Below are 19,808 nucleotides of genomic sequence, written 5' to 3' on the forward strand. Positions count from 1 at the left end.
TTTGATCATTGTGGCCCAAGAACCAGCTTTGAAAGTAAAATTGGTTAAGCATAAAAACACTTAAAGTTCAGACTCAATACGCCATGTTAATGTGGCTCCACGAGTATTGAGAACTGTGACCCAGATTGGACTCAGTCTTACACAATGACGAACAACACTGAGACACTTTGTTTATGATTTATCATCTTGGATTTAATCAATTATAACAATACTTGGGCATCATCACCCCAATGAAATGTAAAAAAAAAATAACACTGTAATTAGGACACAGCTATTCTGTATCACTGGGGAGGAGAGGTCGTATGTTGGTTGGATTAGTAAAATGGACAATGATAATGAAGTGAGAGTAAGGTTGAAGAGAGACGTGAGAAGTGAATGACCAGCAGGGAGGTGGCATGATAATGTTTATGAAGTGTTGAAAACAGGGGAAAAAACAGAGAGGCGCTGAGGACAGGAGAGCTTCCCACACATTAGAGTTAAGGCACTTAGACATACTAAAGCTTTAAGCACAACCACAAAACTCAAACCCTCCTCAATGTACAAATTGAGCAAAAAAAAAAAAAACCACAATTATACAAAGAATCATACAAAAAATCACTTAAAAATCCCCTTCTGGGTTCAGTGACTCAGGCTATTAGGCAGTAAGGTGAACAAATTTGGCCCCTTATTTCCTCAAATACAGAAAGCGTGAAACTGTCCCATCGAAACTTCAGCATTTCAACAGAGCTGCAATCAATTCGCCTTTGCTTTTCAGAATGTGGCATCATCAGTGCTCGATTGCTTCACATGAAACAAAAAGAGAAACCACACTTAGCAGTTTGGGATAAAAAATAAATTGCAATCTCTCTAGAAATTGTTGAAACATGATTAAAAATAGTAATTGCTTAGTTTACACTGAAATACTGTAAAATGGCAGCACTGGGAGAGCAAAGGCATGTCGTTCCAATGCACGTTATTCTTCATGTAAGAGACAATGCGTGTTTGTGCAAATTAATTGTAAAAAACTAGAGTTGCATAGAAAAAAAGACAAATCAATGCCCTGTTCTTTCATCTTCATCACACCATTATTTTGTTGTCCTAGTAAAAATTAAAATGATAAAGCAACACAAATTTGAAGTGGAAAGCTTTAAAATGGCTTTTAAAAAGCCATCGGCTGGCTCTAAGGCACACAGTGACAACATAAAAGCTAACATTAAATCAAAATCAGCATCAGCCCTTTCCCTCCTCAGACTCCTTTCTCTCCTCTTCTCCTGTTTCGGGTCAGAATTTGGGATGCACATAAAGCAGGGCGACAGTTTTTATGAACAATAAAACAAAGAGGCGATGCCACTTAATGTAGTGTATATCTGAATCTAGCTGGGTGAATGTGTTCATGTGAAGGTAAATAACTGTCTAATTATCAACATTTTCTGGTTGAAAAATCTCTCACTTCTCCATCTATCCCCCACGTCCCTTCTTTCCTCTCTCTTTTAATCCCTCCATCCTCTTCCTTCCCCACACTGAGGGATATGAGTCCTTCGTGTCCTTTTGTTCTCACATGTCATTTATGTTACTCAGTCTTGTTGTGGTTGTTGTTGTAGACAGTGTGTCCATTTTGGATTGGTCCATTTTTTGTTGAGTGCCTTTTGTCTGCGGCAAATTCATCCTCCTCCTCCTCCGACTCGTCTGTTTCATCTTTGTCGCTCCTTTCATCGTCTACTTTTTCCTGAAAGCAGAGCAGAGTGTGTTTGTCGACACGCTGTTGATCAAGAACACTTTACACTCAGTTCTGACTGTCCAGGAATAATGTGAATGCCAAGTGGCTGTGTTCACTGTTTACAAATGAAGAAGAAGAAGAAGAAGAAGAAGAAGAAGAAGAAGAAGAGAAGAAGAAGAAGAAGAAGAAGAAGAAGAAGAAGAAGAAGAAAAAGAAAAAGAAGAAGAAGAAGAAAAAGAAAAAGAAAAAGAAGAAAAAGAAAAAGAAAAAGAAGAAGAAGAAGAAGAAGAAGAAGAAGAAGAAGAAGAAGAACTAAAGCTTTTGAAGGACAAACATAAAGAATTATAACCCATTTTTATTACGAGCTTCAATCAGAAAGAGTCTGTCTGTGGGTTTTACACCCCTGAGGAAAAAGAAGGGCTCAATCATCAGCTGCTACTTCCAGGGCCTTTATAATTTAATTTATAATTTGTAATTTAAAATTACATCTATGACGTAATTATAATTGTAATTGTAATTGAAAAATGATGTTGCTGTTGTAATCGTAATTGCATTGTAATTGAGTTCAGATAATTGACTTTGTTATTGTTTGTAATTCTAGAAAAACTGTTTTAAATTACAATTTAAACTTAAGATTATGGAGTCAACAATTATTAAAAACATGTTTTATATCAAGTTTTTCTACTACCTGTCAGTTCTCTTGAGGATAATTTTACCATGAAAAGAAAAAGCAAAAAAGAAATTGAGTGGCATACTGAGAAAAAATATTAATACCAATATTTTATTGGATAAGGAAGCCTAATAAGGTAACCAAGAGATGAAAAATATTGAATGATAATGAATATTTTTTAGTGTATTTTACTTAAGACATTAAGAGATGCTAAAAGAAAGCTAACACAAGAGGAAGGTTACATTTTATGGGGTTATTTATTTCAGGCTCAGTAATTGTAATTTAACTTAGCATAATTATAATTGACTTTTAAGGGAAAAATAAATATTGTAATTGTAATGTAATGTGTAATGTAATGTGGGTCACCATAATTGTAATTGAGCTGTAATTGAACATGGATAAATGAAGACGTAATTGTAATTGAAAAATGTAATTGACCTCAACCATGGCTATTTCTGTTACTGATGGATTCATTCTTCACATGTGAAGCCATTGGCCTCTTGATGGCACTGAGCAACTGCCACCCAGCAAAGAAAGTTGTACCCTTTAGAAAGTTTACATGTTCACCTTTCTTTTTGGTTCTTCCACCACATTGATAAAATACCTTTAAGTTTGGAAATGGGAAATACTAAATTTACAAGAGGGTGAATGTGTCTGTGCCACAGTCTGTTTGTCTTTGTGTATTAGCTTTAGCCTGGACACTGCAAAAAAAAAAAAAAACAACTAGATTTTTCTTTTTTTAAGAACACAAAAACATTTTTTTTTCTTCTTATTTCATAATAGTTGTTAGCTGCTTTGTAGTGGCTTAGCAAACTACAGTCGCTTTGAACAGGATACGTGGAAAACAAAAACCGACATGATAGTTTCTGATCTCTGCTTCTGTTTACCAAGCATTTTCTTACATTGTTGGTGAGGAATCGGACAGCTATGCGTATGATGAGAATGGCCCAAAAGATGTGTAGACACTGCAGGACCATTAGCAGTCCATTAAAGAAGTAGTAGCCAAAGAAAGGCTCATAGATGGTTACTGGGTAAACCCACGTACAGTAAATGATTCTGTAACAGAAGAATAACGGTTCAGGTAGACATGATAAGACAAATAGCATAACGAATGATAAGTATACTGCAATAATGAAAACAGATGAAACGTGTGTGTGTGTGTGTGTCTACCCAAAAGGGAAGATAACCAGGCGAGTGACAATGAAGACTGCAGCAAACACAATGAAGATGTAGTTACAGGCATTTCGCCAACCAGCGTAGTTGAACATCTTTGCAGACTGTAAAAAAATAAAATAAAATTGTAATATAAATGATGAGGATCAGCCTCATCAATTACATTTCACTTCTAAATTCATTTAACCTCTGCTTTACAATGTTGACAGCCAACTGTGGACATGATGGAATAAAAACAATGGAGAACTTTCAAAGACGTAAGTTGTAGCCAAAGACAAACAACTAACAACCAGTACACAAAAGCATCAAAGGCTTATAATACAATCATTGGTAACATCAAAGTCAAATTAAAATAAAGATAAAAGAGAAATCCGGGTTCATTAAAAGGCCCTCCCTGTTGGAGAGAATAACCTGCCTGTTGCAACAATATCAGATGACTTTCCTCCACATGATGGCAGTGTGGGCTCAACATTCAGCATAATTAAACATGACCTGTATGTAAGGGTTTAGAGAAGCTACACTAGTGAGTGAAATTTACCTCAAGGAAGTAATCTGAGGAATCGTGCACCAGCATGATAAGAGTTCCAGCACGAATGTAGTTCACACACCAGGAGAAGCTGATGAGCAGGATGGTTGCAACGTGGTGGACTATCTGTTCCTTGAAGTCCTAAAGAGACAAAAAGACGTGTTGGGAGAGAGTTGTTGCAAGATGCATCTGTAAAATACAGGTGTAGGAGAGATTTTTTTACTTGAATGTTGCTGGAAAAACAAAATTCACCTACTTTTCGTTTGACATCAGAGGCGACGCTGAAGAGCAGAGAGCCATAGAAACCTAGCTCAATCATGTAGTACCAGTACTGAGAAGGCAGCAGAGTCTGAGGAGGAGGCAACCCTTTAATGTCACTATCTGTAATGGATTTATATGATCTGTAAAGTCCCCATTATCACTTATAATGATAGGGATTTAGACCCTAGATTCCCAAAGTGGGGTAAGGGTACCCCCAGGGGTACGCAAATTGTTATAGGTGGTACGTGAATAGAAATTAAAAACAGGGTGACAACACTGGAAACTAGAATATAAATAGACCAGCAGTCAGGAGCCTCCATGCAATGCCACAAATTACACATTGGCCTATGTGCATCTGGAAAGTATTCACAGCTTTTCACTTTTTCCACATTTTGCAATGTTACAGGCAGCCTTATTCCAAATCGTATTAAATTAATCTCTTTCCTCAAAATTCTACACTAAAATACCCCATAGTGACAATGTGGATACGTTTTATTTAGATTTTTGCAAATTTTGCATTTTGATATGCTTCGTTAAAATTCATTCTTATATTCTATATTTAAAACATTCATTCATTTTTTTTTAGTTTTTACAATGTTCTTTCAGGGGAAAAAAATTCAAAGAACTATCTGACATGTTGATGAACAGTGGGAGGAAGTAGGAGCAGCTGTATTAAAAGCCACACTTACTCAGGGAGAACATCAACCACTGCTGTCAGACTGTACAACAAGACCCTAAAGTAACATGTGCAATAACCCCCCTTTGCAAAATTACGTGCAATAATCTCTATCAGTGCCACTTTATTATTCTATTTGTATTTATTCTTATTTCCAAATTGTTATAACTCCATATGTTTGCTTTTACTCATTGTACATAAGATGCCTCTTTTTACTATTTAACTGTCTGCACTTTTCTGGTCTATTCTGCACACCCTGAGTGATCTTGCCAAATGTTAACAAGTGAATTTCTCCATTGTGAGATTAATAAAGGATATCTTATCTTATCAAACCTCTGCTCAGAGTGGAACCACAATCATTGAAATAAATGCTGAAAATTGCTTAATTGCCAATTATCATGGACTCTTACCAGCACAGGAAAGCCTTCCCACATCTCCTTTAATTCATAAAGCCAAGGTTTCTAAAAGGAGAGCAGAGATACATATTAGTAAAACTTGAGGGGACAGGAGGTGCATTTTCACACACAGCATGACCAAAAACTACTAAAAGTTACATTTAGTGATGTAGGGGTAGAGATCCTGAATGATGACATAAATGTAAAGAGAGTATAAGAGTTAGAGAACCAAATCAGGGTAAATAAAATAAATACTCACATCGATGAGGGCAGCCAGGCCAGCAATGAAGGCAAGAAGGTAAAATACAAATCTCCAGCTGCAAGAGAACACACACACACTTAGTCAGTCCTGAAAGAAAACCCAAATAACACAGCTTCAGACTTCCACAAATGCAGACATAATGACATAATCATAAACACTTAATTATAAGGAGGCTGTAATACTAAGCGCCTAAATTTTTTTTTTTTTAATGAATTGCACTGTGCGTGGCAATGCACTTTGTAAATGATAAAGCACTGGAAGTTGTCTAAGTTTTAACTGCAAAATCTAAGGCAACTATGGTTTTGGGCAGCTGCAAAAATTATGACTTTAGTCTACCTTTGTTTAGACTTTAGAAGATTAGAAGTAATCCAAGCGTTGTAGTCACTACAGATACTAGATCAAATCTTCTTTAAGTGGAAAAATGTGTGATCAAAACTGAATTTACAAGAGATTGTCAAATTGGGCTCAGTCAGAATCTGATGAACAAAAGTATATTTATTTTACTTCCAGTGTTTTGAGTCGTGTTTCTGTGAGTGTGAGTGAAAGTAATAATGTGATGCAAACTGTGAGAGATAAAAAGGAATAAAAGACAGATACTGTATTTTGACATTGTGGAAGTGTCTGTGATCCACAACAAGATGGGCTCTTGCTGTACGCTCTAATAACAGCTATGTACTTACAGCACTACTTTCTAAATACAAACAACCACTGCTTCATAATCACCCAAATTCACCTGATTTATATTTTTTATGAAGCTCAAGCAAAGGAGGATTTTGCTATTTTGACAATGTGTGCACATGACTGAAAGAAAATGACACTAAAACACATTTTGTATTGTTAGTATGAGGATCAGTATATAGCTACTGAGAGACACAGCATTTTTTGTGCACACTTGGACAATAGATTGACTCCAAAGATGAATGCGATCATATAGTATCATGCACTGTGTAAAAACAGACAGCGTCGAACACATAGTCATATGCACATCATTATAATGAAGCCACATTTTACGACACAAACCGTTAGAAAAGAACACGTGACAGCAAACAATCGGCAGCACTGAGCTGCTTTCTATGCTTATATCATTTATTGGTTCTATAGTAAAAGCATTCTTGTTTAAAGAGAGGGAGTGAAGAGACAGCAACAGGTCATGTGACATGAATTCACGAGGCCAAAGGCATGTTTCTTCTGCACGTGCATACATCTCTACTTATAAAGGCACTCGTTTTCTCTACTGTGTATGACTGAGAGGGATATCATATTATTGTTGATTTTAAATGTTTTTACTGCTAATTTAAATATTCTTATAGATATAGTTTTCTGTTGCACTTTTTAATCATGTAAAGCACAGTGAATTGTCTTGTGTATGAAATGTGTTATACAAATACATTTCCCATACCTTTTCTCTTTTTTGCCTCTCACTGAATCTTAGGATACAATTGTTTTTCTCAGCTGACATCTTTTTAAATTAAGAGTGACATTTACATCTCAGCACTTTGTACAGAACTAATTGCAATGGCCAATTATTTCATCATTAGGCTGTTAGTCTGCTATATCTTCTTGACCCACACGGCAATGCTTTATCTCACAGAGGAAAGAGACAAATAAGCTACAGGACAAAAATGTGTCATAGTATGAAATTTTTTGATACTATATTTGGTGTTTCATTTTTTAGTAGTGCTTCTTGCTGCTATCTTATAATTTGTTAAATACATTTCTGGAATGTAAAAAGCTTTCTACATGAATCCTAATACATACGAATTATAACTGTGAAATCACACCCAACATGTGCTGAAATGTACTCATCTTTATGCAAAACAATGTATCCATGTTCCTGAGCAATGCATTAGTCCAACTAACAGTGACAGGCTGTGAGCTGCTGCTTCTGGCACCCTTACTGCCAGTTGTACTGCACGTTAGTGTCATCTGTTGCCGCTCTGTGAATCCTGCCAGCTGACGTGCACTCGTCTCAGTCGCCTTGTATTATCGAGTGACCATGCTGTTGGTTTAACTGAGCTTCTGTTACAATAAATGCTTGTGCATAAAAATAACCAGCAGCGAGGATAGAGGAGACCCTGCAGCCAAGGCCATGTGTTAATGACTAGGGTGTCCCGATCCGATATTGATATCGGAAAATGGTCCGATATCACCCAGAAAACGATTATGGGATTTTATGGGACCGTATCTAAAATCTCTGATATATATTATATAATATTATATTATATTTATTAAAATGTAGAATACTGTAGATATTATGTTGAAGGTAAAATGTATGTAACCAATTGGTTAATAATAAATGGGTCAGTTTTTCTCATACCTACTGTTGCTGACTATTGTTCTCTGTTTGAGTAACATCACTTGATCAAGCCTTTTCTAACATTCCACACTACAAAATAAGTAATAAAAGTATGTATGATTCGTGCTGATATTGTATCGGATCGATATCGGTATCGCCCAATACTCAAGGCTGCAATATCGGTATCCGAAGTGATAATGTTGTATCGCAACATCCCTACGAAAGACCCTGTGGACCACTAGGTGTGAGTGTGCGTGCATGCATGTGAGAAAAGAATCTTCAGCAGGCATGGTAGCAACAGACTGGCATTGTAACAAGAGTATGTTAAAAATAGAAAGGCCCTTTCGCGCTGTGAGACTTGCTCATACAGTAACAAGACCATAGGGAAAGGCAGCTGCCATAACACTTCTTGAAGCATAGAATACATTCATGTGTTTGCGTCTACCTGGCTTCCCGAAACTTTTTGAGTAGACTCGGCCTGTCCTGGTTCCTCCGTCTTCTGAACCATCTTTGCACTTGTCTTTCTGAGGAGCCCGTCTGCTTGCTAAGGCTCGATACGGACGACTATGGACAGCACAGAGCAGTCAGAAGTTAGTGATTCTCACAAACATTGACCTCAGCGTTGTGGAGGTGAAGGTGAATCTACCTGTGTAGGGTTTTTAGTAACGTTACAGTAGTAGGACTCCAGTGTGGGGTTGTGTGGGGCTTTGAGTCGCGCAGTCTCTCTTACCCCGAGTAAAGAGGCCAGAGGTGTCGCCACTGTCCTGTAATCACAACATCTGTACTGAGCAGCTGCTACTGGTGAATTATTAACCTAACATGAGCATATACATACATATAATGAGTCATTATGGAACCATTATTGACTAATAAAGGCCTCACTCACTCATTAATGAGTGCTACACAAAGTATACAAATGTGATGAATAGGGGGTCTTATCATGTTTAAACGATAACCCTTAATAACCTCAACTTTAATAGAGGTAGCAATAAAAACTATTCAACTAAATAGAAATGTAATGATTTACGAATTGGCAAATTGATTGTGTACTTTTTTTTTTTGCCAAGCACAGCTTTTCTCACAAGTGCGTGTTACAATAGGAAAAATAACACAACAACAACAACAAAGAAATTAATATTAGAAAGACCAACAAAAAAATGGTAACACTTTACTTAAGGTTTTATACTAAAGGCTGTCATTATCTGTCATTAGCATGAATAAGGAGTCATGAAGGCTGCCATTAATTGTCATTCGCTAAATTGTGACATCTTTGGAGCTATGTTGGCATTTTTTGGGTTAAGTGCAGGGATCTAGTGGGGTTAGGGGTTAGGGTAACACAGAGTTATGGTACGTTCACACCAAACGCATTTCGGACATCAAAATAGTGCCTCACACGTGTAGTTGGACGCTTGTGCTCATTGAATACAGACACTTGTCACCAGTGTCAAAGATGCTCGGGACGCGCGCCCAGCTCGTCGAGGGGAGGGGCTTCTCTGTTGCCGGTGATGTTCATAGAATAGATGATATTGTGGCGATGAGTTAGGTTCATAATTCACCCAGTGATTTTGAAGTGGTGGGGAACATTGTGTTGAGAAGGCGGTGTTTCCGGTCAGGATGTATTTTGGTGTGACTCAGTGTGTGCACTGCGGTGGAATGGAGAATAAAGTTTAGAGTTCCTTGCTGAACATGCCGTTCATCGGCTCCCGTTCATCGGCTCTACATTATACAGAGAGTGGCTTGGCCTTAGTTGCGCCTCGGTGCTGTTTCTGAATTCACCAGCGCTGCGCTCGGACGAGAGTCGCTTTCAGCGCTACTTCCGTCGCTCCCGTGCACGGTTTGACGACCTGCTGACCGGCATCGGCGCTCGCATCCCATACCAAGACACCAACTACAGGCGTTCTATTCCAGTAGAAGAGTGCCTGTCCATCTCTCTCCACCTCCGGTTAGTGTTTTTTTCTTCTTCTCAATATTCTGAATATGTAATGGTTGGGGAACGCTCCAGATTGGTCGACGCGCAGTGATATGCCCCAAAAGGTCAACAATCCCAACTCCAATCGGCCGCGTTAGAGGCGCCGGACGCATGTCAAAAGCATCCGCCACGCAAAAAGCTTCAAAACTCGCCGCACAGGAGGCGTGGGACACACCTCTGACGCTCCCTAGAAGCGCGTCCACCATGTATTGTGAATGTACACCTGCCACTATTGATGCGTTTGGTGTGAATGCGCCATTAGGGTTAGGGTAACGAATGACACTTAATGACAGCCTTCATGACACTGTATTCATGCTAATGACAGATGTCATGTCATAATAATGAAAGCGTAATGTCAGTCTTTATGTATAAAACTACAAGAAAAATGTTGCCAAAAAATCCTTCTTACAGAATATTGCACAAGGAAAATTACAAAAGAAGGAGGAAGCAAAGGTTATAGAAGAATAAAATGAACGTTTGTATAAAGCAGATGAGAACAGGTAGACAAACGTATAGAAGATGGTGAAAAATGGGCTGACCTTTCAAAGATTTGACGGATAATGAGAAATAAGAGGGAAATGGGAAGTGCCACCCACAAGTCACGGGCCTTGGCATACACTCGTCCATCTCGATCCTCCAGATCAGCCCAGCCAAGGCCCTCCGGAAACCACAGGCGCTCCTGCCAGAACCGCTCACTCAGCTCTGACAGCATCCTGAAAAATGGACACATGGGACATCAGCAACATGTTAGTATCTTTATTCAATTTCAAGGGCCAAGTATTAAAAGACATTAATGATTTAGAGACTGAAATACACCAGTTAATAATAATAATGCATTGGATTCAATATAGCGCTTAATCATAGACACACATTATTCTTTCACTCCCTATTTAGTGGTGGTAAGCTACTATTGTGGCCACAGCTACCCTGGGGCAGACTGACAGAGGCAGGTAGAGTGACTGTGGCACCTAGAATTCTTGTGGTCTCCTATCCAACTAGTAACCAGGCCCAGACCTGCTTAGCTTCTAACATCTAATGAGATCAGGCAATGACAGGCTGGTATGGCCACAGTTGGCTTAACATGGTTTCTAGAATGTACAAAGAGTCCAAAGTCTGTCCTTCTATACGGGCTGAGCTGTGTGCAGGATCATGTGTAGCTGTGTTTTGGAGTGATTAACATCGTGTAATGTAAAGCATTACATGATTCCACTCTTGATTTTGACTCGGCTCAATTTTTTTTCTCCAAATCACATAACAAAGCACAGGCATTCTGTAGTCAGGAGAAATCAGAGCAGATCATTTCCATCATGTCTTTGATATCCCCGTTGGGGTGGGAGCAGCTGCAAAAGTTGCTATTGTAACTGACAAATATTTCCAAGTTCAGGGAGTGGTATGGAAGGGAAAAAAGAGGGAGGGGGCCAGCAGCATGTAGAGGAGAGACATCTGAGGGATGTGAGTCATAATTCATCCATATGTGCACTGCCGTCACTCACTCCCACCACAACCCAATCCACATCTCCAGTTACTCATACCCCCCCAGCTGTGGAGGCCAAAAACTTATAACTGACAAGCCTGCACTCCCTTCTCCACCCTGCTGCTCCCCACTAGCAATCAGGAAGATCCCTTAGCCACGTGTAAAGCTCTCCTCTCTCATCATGGCTAACTTTGAATATCCAGCCTGGCTCTAGCATTATGACCATGATAGAGAGAGAGAGAGAGCGTTTTTGTCAACAGTAACTCATTAATAAAGAAACACTTTTGATACAAAACTATGTTAAACAAAGATAATTTATTTAGCGTACCTGTCTATTTAGTGGTTAAAAGTCTTTTACAAAACTGCAAACTTGATTTTCTTTTTTTAGTGTTTGATTTACCATTCTCTATACTAGACTTGTACCTCTTTATAAGGCAAGGTCACCAGAAAACATTGAACAGTAAAATCAGCAGCAAAAACATTTAAAATCATCAGTAAAAACATTTAAAATCAGCATAAGGGAAATATCATTTCAATACATGCTTTTTTTCTGTACTCAAGGGATAAGGACATTTTACTGGAGCTTTTATTTCCTAATTATGGGAAGTACTTCCTGTGGGATAGTTACATTTGAATACAGAAATAGGCTTTTCAAAGTTATATAAATGGCTGAACTGTCCTTATTGCTGCACACACACAACACCTGAAGACTTAACTAAACTTTGCACATGTATATGTTGTTATACAAAAGAGCCGCACATGTGCCAAGTTTAATGTTGTAAAGCCTTGTTATCAACAGATAACTATAACACTGTTTAACTGTTACAACAGGTCAACCAAGATAAACACAAAAACAAAAAGGTTATCTTGGAATTATTGATAATTTTCATTAATTAGCCACATGCTAACTGATACATCTGGTATCACACAATGGATAAGTTAAACTGTTAATTGTTTTTTTTTTACCTAACATAAATCTTGAATTTTTTTTCTGCTGAATTTCTATTTTGACTCTATCAACTTTACCTCAAAGCAACCAGATACAGCAGCTGACAATATCAATGATAATGTGTCATGGATGAGTGTGTCAGTTAATTCTATTTTTTGTATTATTAGTCATAGCCCCAGTTTCCTATTGCAACTTCACAGCTGGTTGAATAGTTTCCCTCCTGAATTTAGCCTTTTGTCACATGCTCCACTTCAGTTGAGTCTCTCTTCAGAGGAGTTCAGACAGGTCTTGTGAGCTTTGTAAAGTACATTAACGTGTTTATCTCTGGCACAAGAGCCACAGCCTTAACAGAATAGACAAACCTAATGAACTTCTAGAAATGATGAAAAACTCGTCAAAATGTACAACTTTACTCCACAGTTGTTTGCAGATGTGTGCTCTATATTTGCATTACGGTGTGGATTGAATATGTTGTTTCTGCTCTCAGTGAAATCATTCAATTCAGCAAATGAAAGCACTTTCCCTCCTTCCAGAAGCTCTCCAAACCACACAACCATTGGCCCACTAAGTCACATGACTAGTCTCTGACCATTTCACAGGCCCAATAAAAGCAAAGGATGTCTCTGGCAGGAAAGGGAGACAGGAAGTGATATCTGCCTGCCTCTCTGTTTTCCTGACTTTACTATGAATATTACATTATAAACATAAAGGGGTCTAAATCAAGATTTCATGGGGAGTAAGTACCATAACACTCTCCAGATGTTTTCTATTAGCCGTTTCTCAGTTTATGAATCAAAAATAGTATTTTGAATGGCTTTATATTTACCACAAAGAGATTCTATTAAACACGTGCTTGTGTGTTTTTTCCAACCACTTTGGTTTCTTAAAAAAAAGAAAGATCTGAAAAATGATTGATAGAATTTCCAACACAACTGAATCAAAAAAGGAAATGAACATGAAGACATAAAAACATACAAAAACACCAAAAAACTTTCACTACCTTCTGACAAAAAACTTCACAAATCAAACCAAACCCTCAACCCTGAACTACAAAATCATTTCTGAGAAGAATTATGAGGAAAATAAAATCAGAAGTGAAGAATTTCCAAAACATTTTAATGCCAACAAAGTTACGATAGTATAAAGAAACGGCTGGGAAAAAAAACATAATGACCACAAAAACTATAAAATATATAAGCAACCATTTTTTTCTATATTAATTAAGAAACAAACAGAAGGTCAAATTTTTATTATAGGGCAGATAAGAAAATATGATAAGAAAGAAAAAAAAACAGAGGAGACAGGAACCTGGTACAGAGTCCAGGGAGTATTTAGAGAATGTAAACACGCTACCATACAAACGATGCCAGGATTTCCATTTTAATGAATGAACTGCACCTTGTAAAGTTTTTACAATCACAAACTTTGCCAGAAGAAAAGAGAGAAAAGCAATTTGCTCTGACTGGAAGTCACTCAAGACATCATCCATCCAGGATGTTCACTAATAGATGAAGCACTAAAACCATTGGATTTATAGATCAGAACTACAAGCCTAAAAAGTTAGAAAGAAAGCATAATAAAAAAACACAACGGGTCTTCTAAAAGTTAATTTTGCAATCTTTCTCTTTATACAAGCAAAAATGGATTCATAGGTATCACGGTTCATATCAATACTGTGAAAATTGAATCGCAGTACTTTTTTAAAACAGCAGAGGGCGCTATCTATTTATCCTTCTCTTGTCCAGAAGCCTAGGCGGCGGGCGGAATTTCCTACTACTCTCTTTCTGGCCGCCTTCTACTCTTAAACATGTTCATAAATGATACCTTACCCTTTTAGCACCAATAGAATATCTGTAATATTACGTGAATATTTGTAAAAGTCACGGTTTTCTATTAGCTCTGTCTGCTAGCGCATAGCATCTCTTCTTCAATGCAAGAATATCTGCATGCCAACCGACTACTGAGTTACCAGCGCCCTCTGTTGGTCCAAACAAATATCTGATGTAAATACAGTGCAATGACTGTTTTTTTTAAAGTCCAATTGTTAAGGCACAAAATAAATTTTCAGTTGCACTTTTAAAAAGAAAAGGAACTATTACGCAGTTTTGCATTATTTACTATAAAACCAGAATTTTAATTAATAGGCTTCTTCATTTGTATTATTCCTTTATTTATTTCATTCAAGATTTATTTTTAAATTGCATTGTTTTGAATAGTTTATCAAGGGATTCTTTAGACAATGAAAAATAAAAGGAAAATAGTACAGTATTTTCTAGGTTTTTCTCGAAAAAAATAAAGGAATATTTTTCAGTCATCATTTGTCTACAGTCCCATTTTGTAAAATAAATATTGACAGAATCGTATCGTGAACCCAGTATCGTGAATCGAATCGTATCGGGAGTTGAGTGAATTGTTACATCCCTATTAACAATGTATATTATCATTTTATCAGATGAACAAAATGCTTTGAAGTTGAAGTGGCCAATGGAGTGTTGAATCATGCTATTTTGCTTCTGCATAACAAAGATTTTGTTGAGCTTTGCAGGAAGTAATAACAGTGTCTGAAAGTTAGGCCTACAGACACCATGAGGCGTTCCTTTGTAGCTTACAGTATGTAACCACCATGCTACAGCAGAGGACAGATCCCTACAGAGAAACATTATAAACCATAATTTTGGATAAAACAAATATATACTATTAACAGCCAAAGTGGTTTAAAATAATTGCTCAGTTGTGTTCAGGTATGCTGTCCAGGGATTGTTGTAGTTATTTTATGCAAACCATTACACCTTTGTAAGCAAACGTCATGCAAATTAAAGACGTATCAGTAGAGTATATATAGGCAGAGTGTGACAGGTAGTCAGCAATGTTATTTTACTGAAACACAGGCATGGGTTTTTGTTCCAGTGATCACGCCCTGTTTTACCATGTGGAGTCAGAGCTAAAATAATTCACCTCAGTGCTGGACAATGACATTTAAAGGTGACAATATAGAATTAACAGGTGGTCAACCCTGCAATGGTCCAAATAAGGCACAGATTACGGAGACCCATTGAAGCAAAAATGCATGAAATCATGACTTCACATTAAATAGAATGAGGTTGCAGTTGAGGAGGCTGACATGGATCCAGCACATGGTTCATTAGCTGTAACTCAGGTCAGACCTTGGACATTTTGAGTCAGAGGGTTTAGAAAGTGAGTCATATGCAGCCTTTGCATTTCATACGTTCATGAGCGTAGTTGAAGGGAGAGTACAAAATGCAGGGATATAGTTTGTATGTGCAATAATAAAGTCATCACTGCTCACACAACAAAGATCACTTCAATTATTGTGACAGAGATAAATTATTAATGACGAGACTCAATCACACAGCAGAATACTTTGCTTGAATAATGTCTATACAGAAGGTGATAAGGCAAGATTGTGATGCTGATTTTTCTTCTCCTGACTGGATGCAGGCTGGTGGGACTCTATGGGGGAGGATAGATCCCTCCCCTCAGGGCACTGCTTTGGCTTCCTTCAACATACCTGAGTTTCTCATTCTATTGGGGGAGCACAGACACCAGCACTGAACACAAATTCAACGTCAGAGCCCCTTTTTCCGTAATCTAAGGAGCATCTTATTGATAATGAACTATAGTGGTGACGATTATTCACAAATAAAATATCTATAAAGATTTCTCAAAAGCATTTATTCTGAGAATAGCCTAATCGTAAACCTAACCATAACCTTAACAATAACCCTAAAAATTGTTGCGATATAGGGTTATAACCTTACCCTACCCCTAAGATGCTACGTACATGTACTTTGGTAAACGTACCAACAGCACCGGGGGTTGTCTGTACGGCAATTGTACGAATAGACACTTTCAACATTTTATAGGTGCACAATCCGGTCCACGGGGAGATGGCTGGATTAGCTCTTACTGAGGATCACCGCCGGCTCCCTTTCCTCATTGAATAATAAGGGAGTTTGATTCAGCTGAAAGCAATCCTGACTCATTTAAATGTGCCCCACCCGTCCTTCAGGGATAACAGTAATAATTACATACAGTAACTCCACCTCTAGGGCTGTGTTAGAAATGGCATACTCCTATACTATGCACTACAAACTCAATGAGTATATACTATGTACTATATATTATAAGCATGGTTAGGAGGATTAGGATGATGACCGATCCCACTGAAGTATACTTCGAAGTTTCCCAAGATGCATTTGGAACCTACAATGACAAAGACCTGAAGCACTCTGAGGCTAAATATCTCCTTTGATTCGCCACCTTTGAAAGTTCTGAAAAAATTCTCAGCGACCAAGTAAATGTGGTCATTTGATCCATAAAATTCATGGGAAACACATTTCATGTCCACATTTCAGAGATTTTCAAAGACCCTACATTGTGCTACTGACAAAACTTCCGGTTAACTTCAAAACAAGAGCCCTATTTACAAAAGTGTTAAAAAACCAATAGAAGACAACAAGAGATGTTTTTGTTTTGAAAAGGGGGATGTTTGATTGAAAATAGAAGACACAGCCGGACAGATGACAACAACTTATCCAAAACTATGTATTTCATTCCACTCCACTGTCAAACTTCATCACTGTGTTTATAATAAGCAAAACAACCAAATTGATTTATTAGCTACAATTTTCAACATTAATTAAGCCAATACATCTTTCCTGCAGATAAAACTTTACGTTTAACACACACAAACATTTACCTCGCACTTATCATTCTGTAATCAGTGCAGCAGGCAAAAGGAGAGATAGGCATCCAACAGAAATAGGCACAGGAGCTTAATTTAAACACAGAGCTCTGAATGAAACACACATACTAGAAAAAAAATGACAAAAAATCCCAAAACTTAAATAGACCATTTAGAGTAAACACAAGAAACAGAAATTTTGGAAAAAAAAGCAAAATCAACATCAGCAAAATAATCACATAAAAACAACAAAAACATTCAATGATATGGCATTTTATAGCTGGAAAAGGATTAAATGTCTGTGTCCAGGGACCAATTTATGTCCTATTGTTTTGCTATTATCTAGAAGGTGAAGTATAAATAACTACTGTAAATATTATCAAAAATATATATACCAAGAAGGAAAATGCATGAATAAACACAATTGTTTAAGCTCAAGGGACCCAAAAGTTTCATATAGTAATAAATTGTGATAAATAAACAACACTATCTTAATATAGATGGTCTGTGGATTATTTGTTGTCATGGTCCAAAATTATGTACAAATACAAATACAATAACAGTAAATGAAATTGTATTTGAGTGTTTTACCTTGCATTAGGTAAGCTCGGAGAGGCGCTAGCATCCAAAGACTAAGCAAGGTATCAGGTTAAAAGGTGGAATATAGAAAATAAAAAAAATAAAGATTCTTTATCCATTAATTTCTCTTAAGTTTCTTACAACCTTAAAAACATTTTGAAAAATCTCCAAATTATATTTAACAAACAAAAAGACTCGTTTTAAGAACTCTACCAAGACGATAGGGGTAGTTAATCACCTCAACTTGATTTGATTACAAAGTGATTATTAACAATTATTAATTTGAATATTGATGAATATTGATTTTCATTAAACATCAGTCAGCTGCTGAATTATTTGACTTCTCATTTCTCTCGTAACACCTCACAACACCTTCAATATTGTATAGTGAATATTCACCTATTTTGTAATACAATTTGAAAAATGTAAATAATTGATCTTTGGATATTTAAGAATCGATTCATAATCGTCAATAATAAAATCGTGATTAATTGATTATCCTTTTTTTTTTACAACTCCTACAAGAAGATGTCAAATAAATAACATTAAACTACTCATCCATGACCTCCAAAAAAAAAGTGTGGCTATTATCATCTACTTGTAGTTGACAAACACGTGATGTTGGCTGTACCAAAGTGAGAAGGGGGAGAGGGTGTTTTCAAAACATGTGGGGGTCCTGATTAGCTTAGATGTAGCAACTACCCAGAGAATAAATAACACAAATCAGTTTATTTTGAGGTATCAGCTGGTTTTGTTATGAGTCCTCGGTCTGTAGAAAGTGGTAATGTGCCATAATCCGCTACTGGTTAGCCAACTTCCCACCACCACTGCTAAATCAAAGGCTGTTATAATCATTCAACAATGAAGCTCTGTGTTTGTTAATCACGTCTTATCCACTGGTGGTCGGTGGGCTTCCCGGAGGCTCACATGAGGCCTGCTGCTATGTTTATTTATTCATTTATCATTTTTCCTGCTATGTTTATTTAATAGTTGTCCCTACACTGCTGCGTCATGACGTATCAGCGCAGAGGATGTGGCGCGTGCTATACTAACCACTAAACGTACCCCCCCTTCCCCCCCCCCAGTCCCGACATGAAAAAGTGAAACAGTTCTTACTTTGGTGTTTTCCCGATGACCTGGAGAGTCTCCGGCCTAAAAAACAATAACAACAACAACAGTCTGTTTCCACCGCGTCGTCCTGGTCCTAGTCCCGGGGTGAGAAAACTAACGGTCCCGCTGCAGTGTGAGTCCAGTCCAGCCTGTGGCTCCGTGTTCAGCCCAGCGTCAGTATCCGGTGGACTGACTTTTACATATTTCCATGGTGACTAAAGCGAGAGCAGATACAAAGTTCAACAGTAAGTACAAGCCTCGGCACAAATGAGATCATGCGTCCGATGCAGCGACGGATTTTCGTCCCTCTGTCGTCGAGTTCCGGTCAATTTCAAGCTCCAGGCTCGGTGTTTGTGTCGTCCCGGTGGTCCACAGGGTCAGTGCCGGACTGGGATAGTATAGCTGGTCGGGTCGGGCCGGGCAGAGGGAGAGGACGGTGAGGGTATAACGGAGAGGGAGGGAGATGGAGGGGAGAGGGAGGGGCCCGGGTGGGTGACGTGACGTTCCAGCCCACGAGGCACTGAGGAGAGTGCGCTGTTTCCGCCGCGAGGAAAACTTTCATCCACAAACTAGAAAATCAGAGAAATGCTGCGACCATCCTCAGAAAACCATGAATTCACAATACGTTAGACTAGTGTTTGTGACCCAGTAAGACCAGCATGACGTCTGGTTTTTATTCGCTCACCTTTGACCCCCCTCTGGTATTTGCTAACTCTGCACATTTTTGTGTTTCCTGTTCTGTTCCGTCACCATCCATGTCTGTACTTCCCTGTTATTTTCTCTGTTTGTCACTGACAAAAAAGTGTCTGTGAAGTGTCGGCCTGGTTTAAAAGCTATAAAACAATGTACTTGTTTTTAAAATACGTTTATTACAAATGTTTAGCACATTCTAAACACCTAGGAAAATTTCCCGATATATATTAGTGTTTCCTTACCTTTTTAAATGACAAGTACCCCATTCAAGGCTGGGATCAATTACAATTATGTCTTTCATTATCCATGTTCAATTACAATTACTTGTTAGGCTTCCTTATCCATTAAAATATTGTTATTCATATTTTTGGTGT

At 37.9% G+C, this 19,808-nt stretch overlaps 1 protein-coding gene across 2 annotated transcripts; it reads right to left on the minus strand.

Annotated features, from left to right (window-relative positions):
• Positions 1 to 170: 170 nt before the first annotated feature.
• On the minus strand, positions 171 to 19,322 carry cers2b (ceramide synthase 2b). Of its 2 annotated transcripts, XM_028469900.1 has the most exons (11): positions 18,748 to 19,226; positions 10,464 to 10,637; positions 8,602 to 8,719; positions 8,401 to 8,519; positions 5,657 to 5,714; positions 5,413 to 5,463; positions 4,322 to 4,414; positions 4,078 to 4,206; positions 3,537 to 3,643; positions 3,269 to 3,422; positions 171 to 1,705 (listed from the first exon to the last, which is right to left on the minus strand). In XM_028469900.1, exons 2-11 carry the CDS (start codon positions 10,634 to 10,636, stop codon positions 1,550 to 1,552), a joined length of 1,158 nt encoding a protein of 385 aa, XP_028325701.1. In that variant the 5' UTR covers position 10,637; positions 18,748 to 19,226; the 3' UTR covers positions 171 to 1,549. The 2 variants fall into 2 exon arrangements, with proteins under 2 accessions (XP_028325701.1, XP_028325702.1); XM_028469901.1 differs by lacking the exon at positions 3,269 to 3,422 and having other exon boundaries at positions 1,560 to 1,705; positions 18,748 to 19,322.
• Between the last annotated feature and the right edge of the window lie 486 nt (positions 19,323 to 19,808).

Source organism: Gouania willdenowi, chromosome 16 (genome assembly GCF_900634775.1).
Source record: "Gouania willdenowi chromosome 16, fGouWil2.1, whole genome shotgun sequence".
In the NCBI taxonomy this organism is placed as follows: Eukaryota; Metazoa; Chordata; class Actinopteri; order Blenniiformes; family Gobiesocidae; genus Gouania; species Gouania willdenowi.

What these genes read in the sequence shown, in the direction of transcription:
- cers2b (XM_028469900.1), bottom strand. Translation starts at nt 10,636, where the DNA reads ATGCTGTCAGAGCTGAGTGAGCGGTTCTGGCAGGAGCGCCTGTGGTTT. An exon ending in TTACTAAAAACCCTACACAG is followed by an intron (nt 8,520 to 8,601) that starts GTAGATTCACCT and finishes TGCTGTCCATAG; the next exon opens with TCGTCCGTATCGAGCCTTAG. An exon ending in AAAAAGTTTCGGGAAGCCAG is followed by an intron (nt 5,715 to 8,400) that starts GTAGACGCAAAC and finishes GTTCTCTTGCAG; the next exon opens with CTGGAGATTTGTATTTTACC.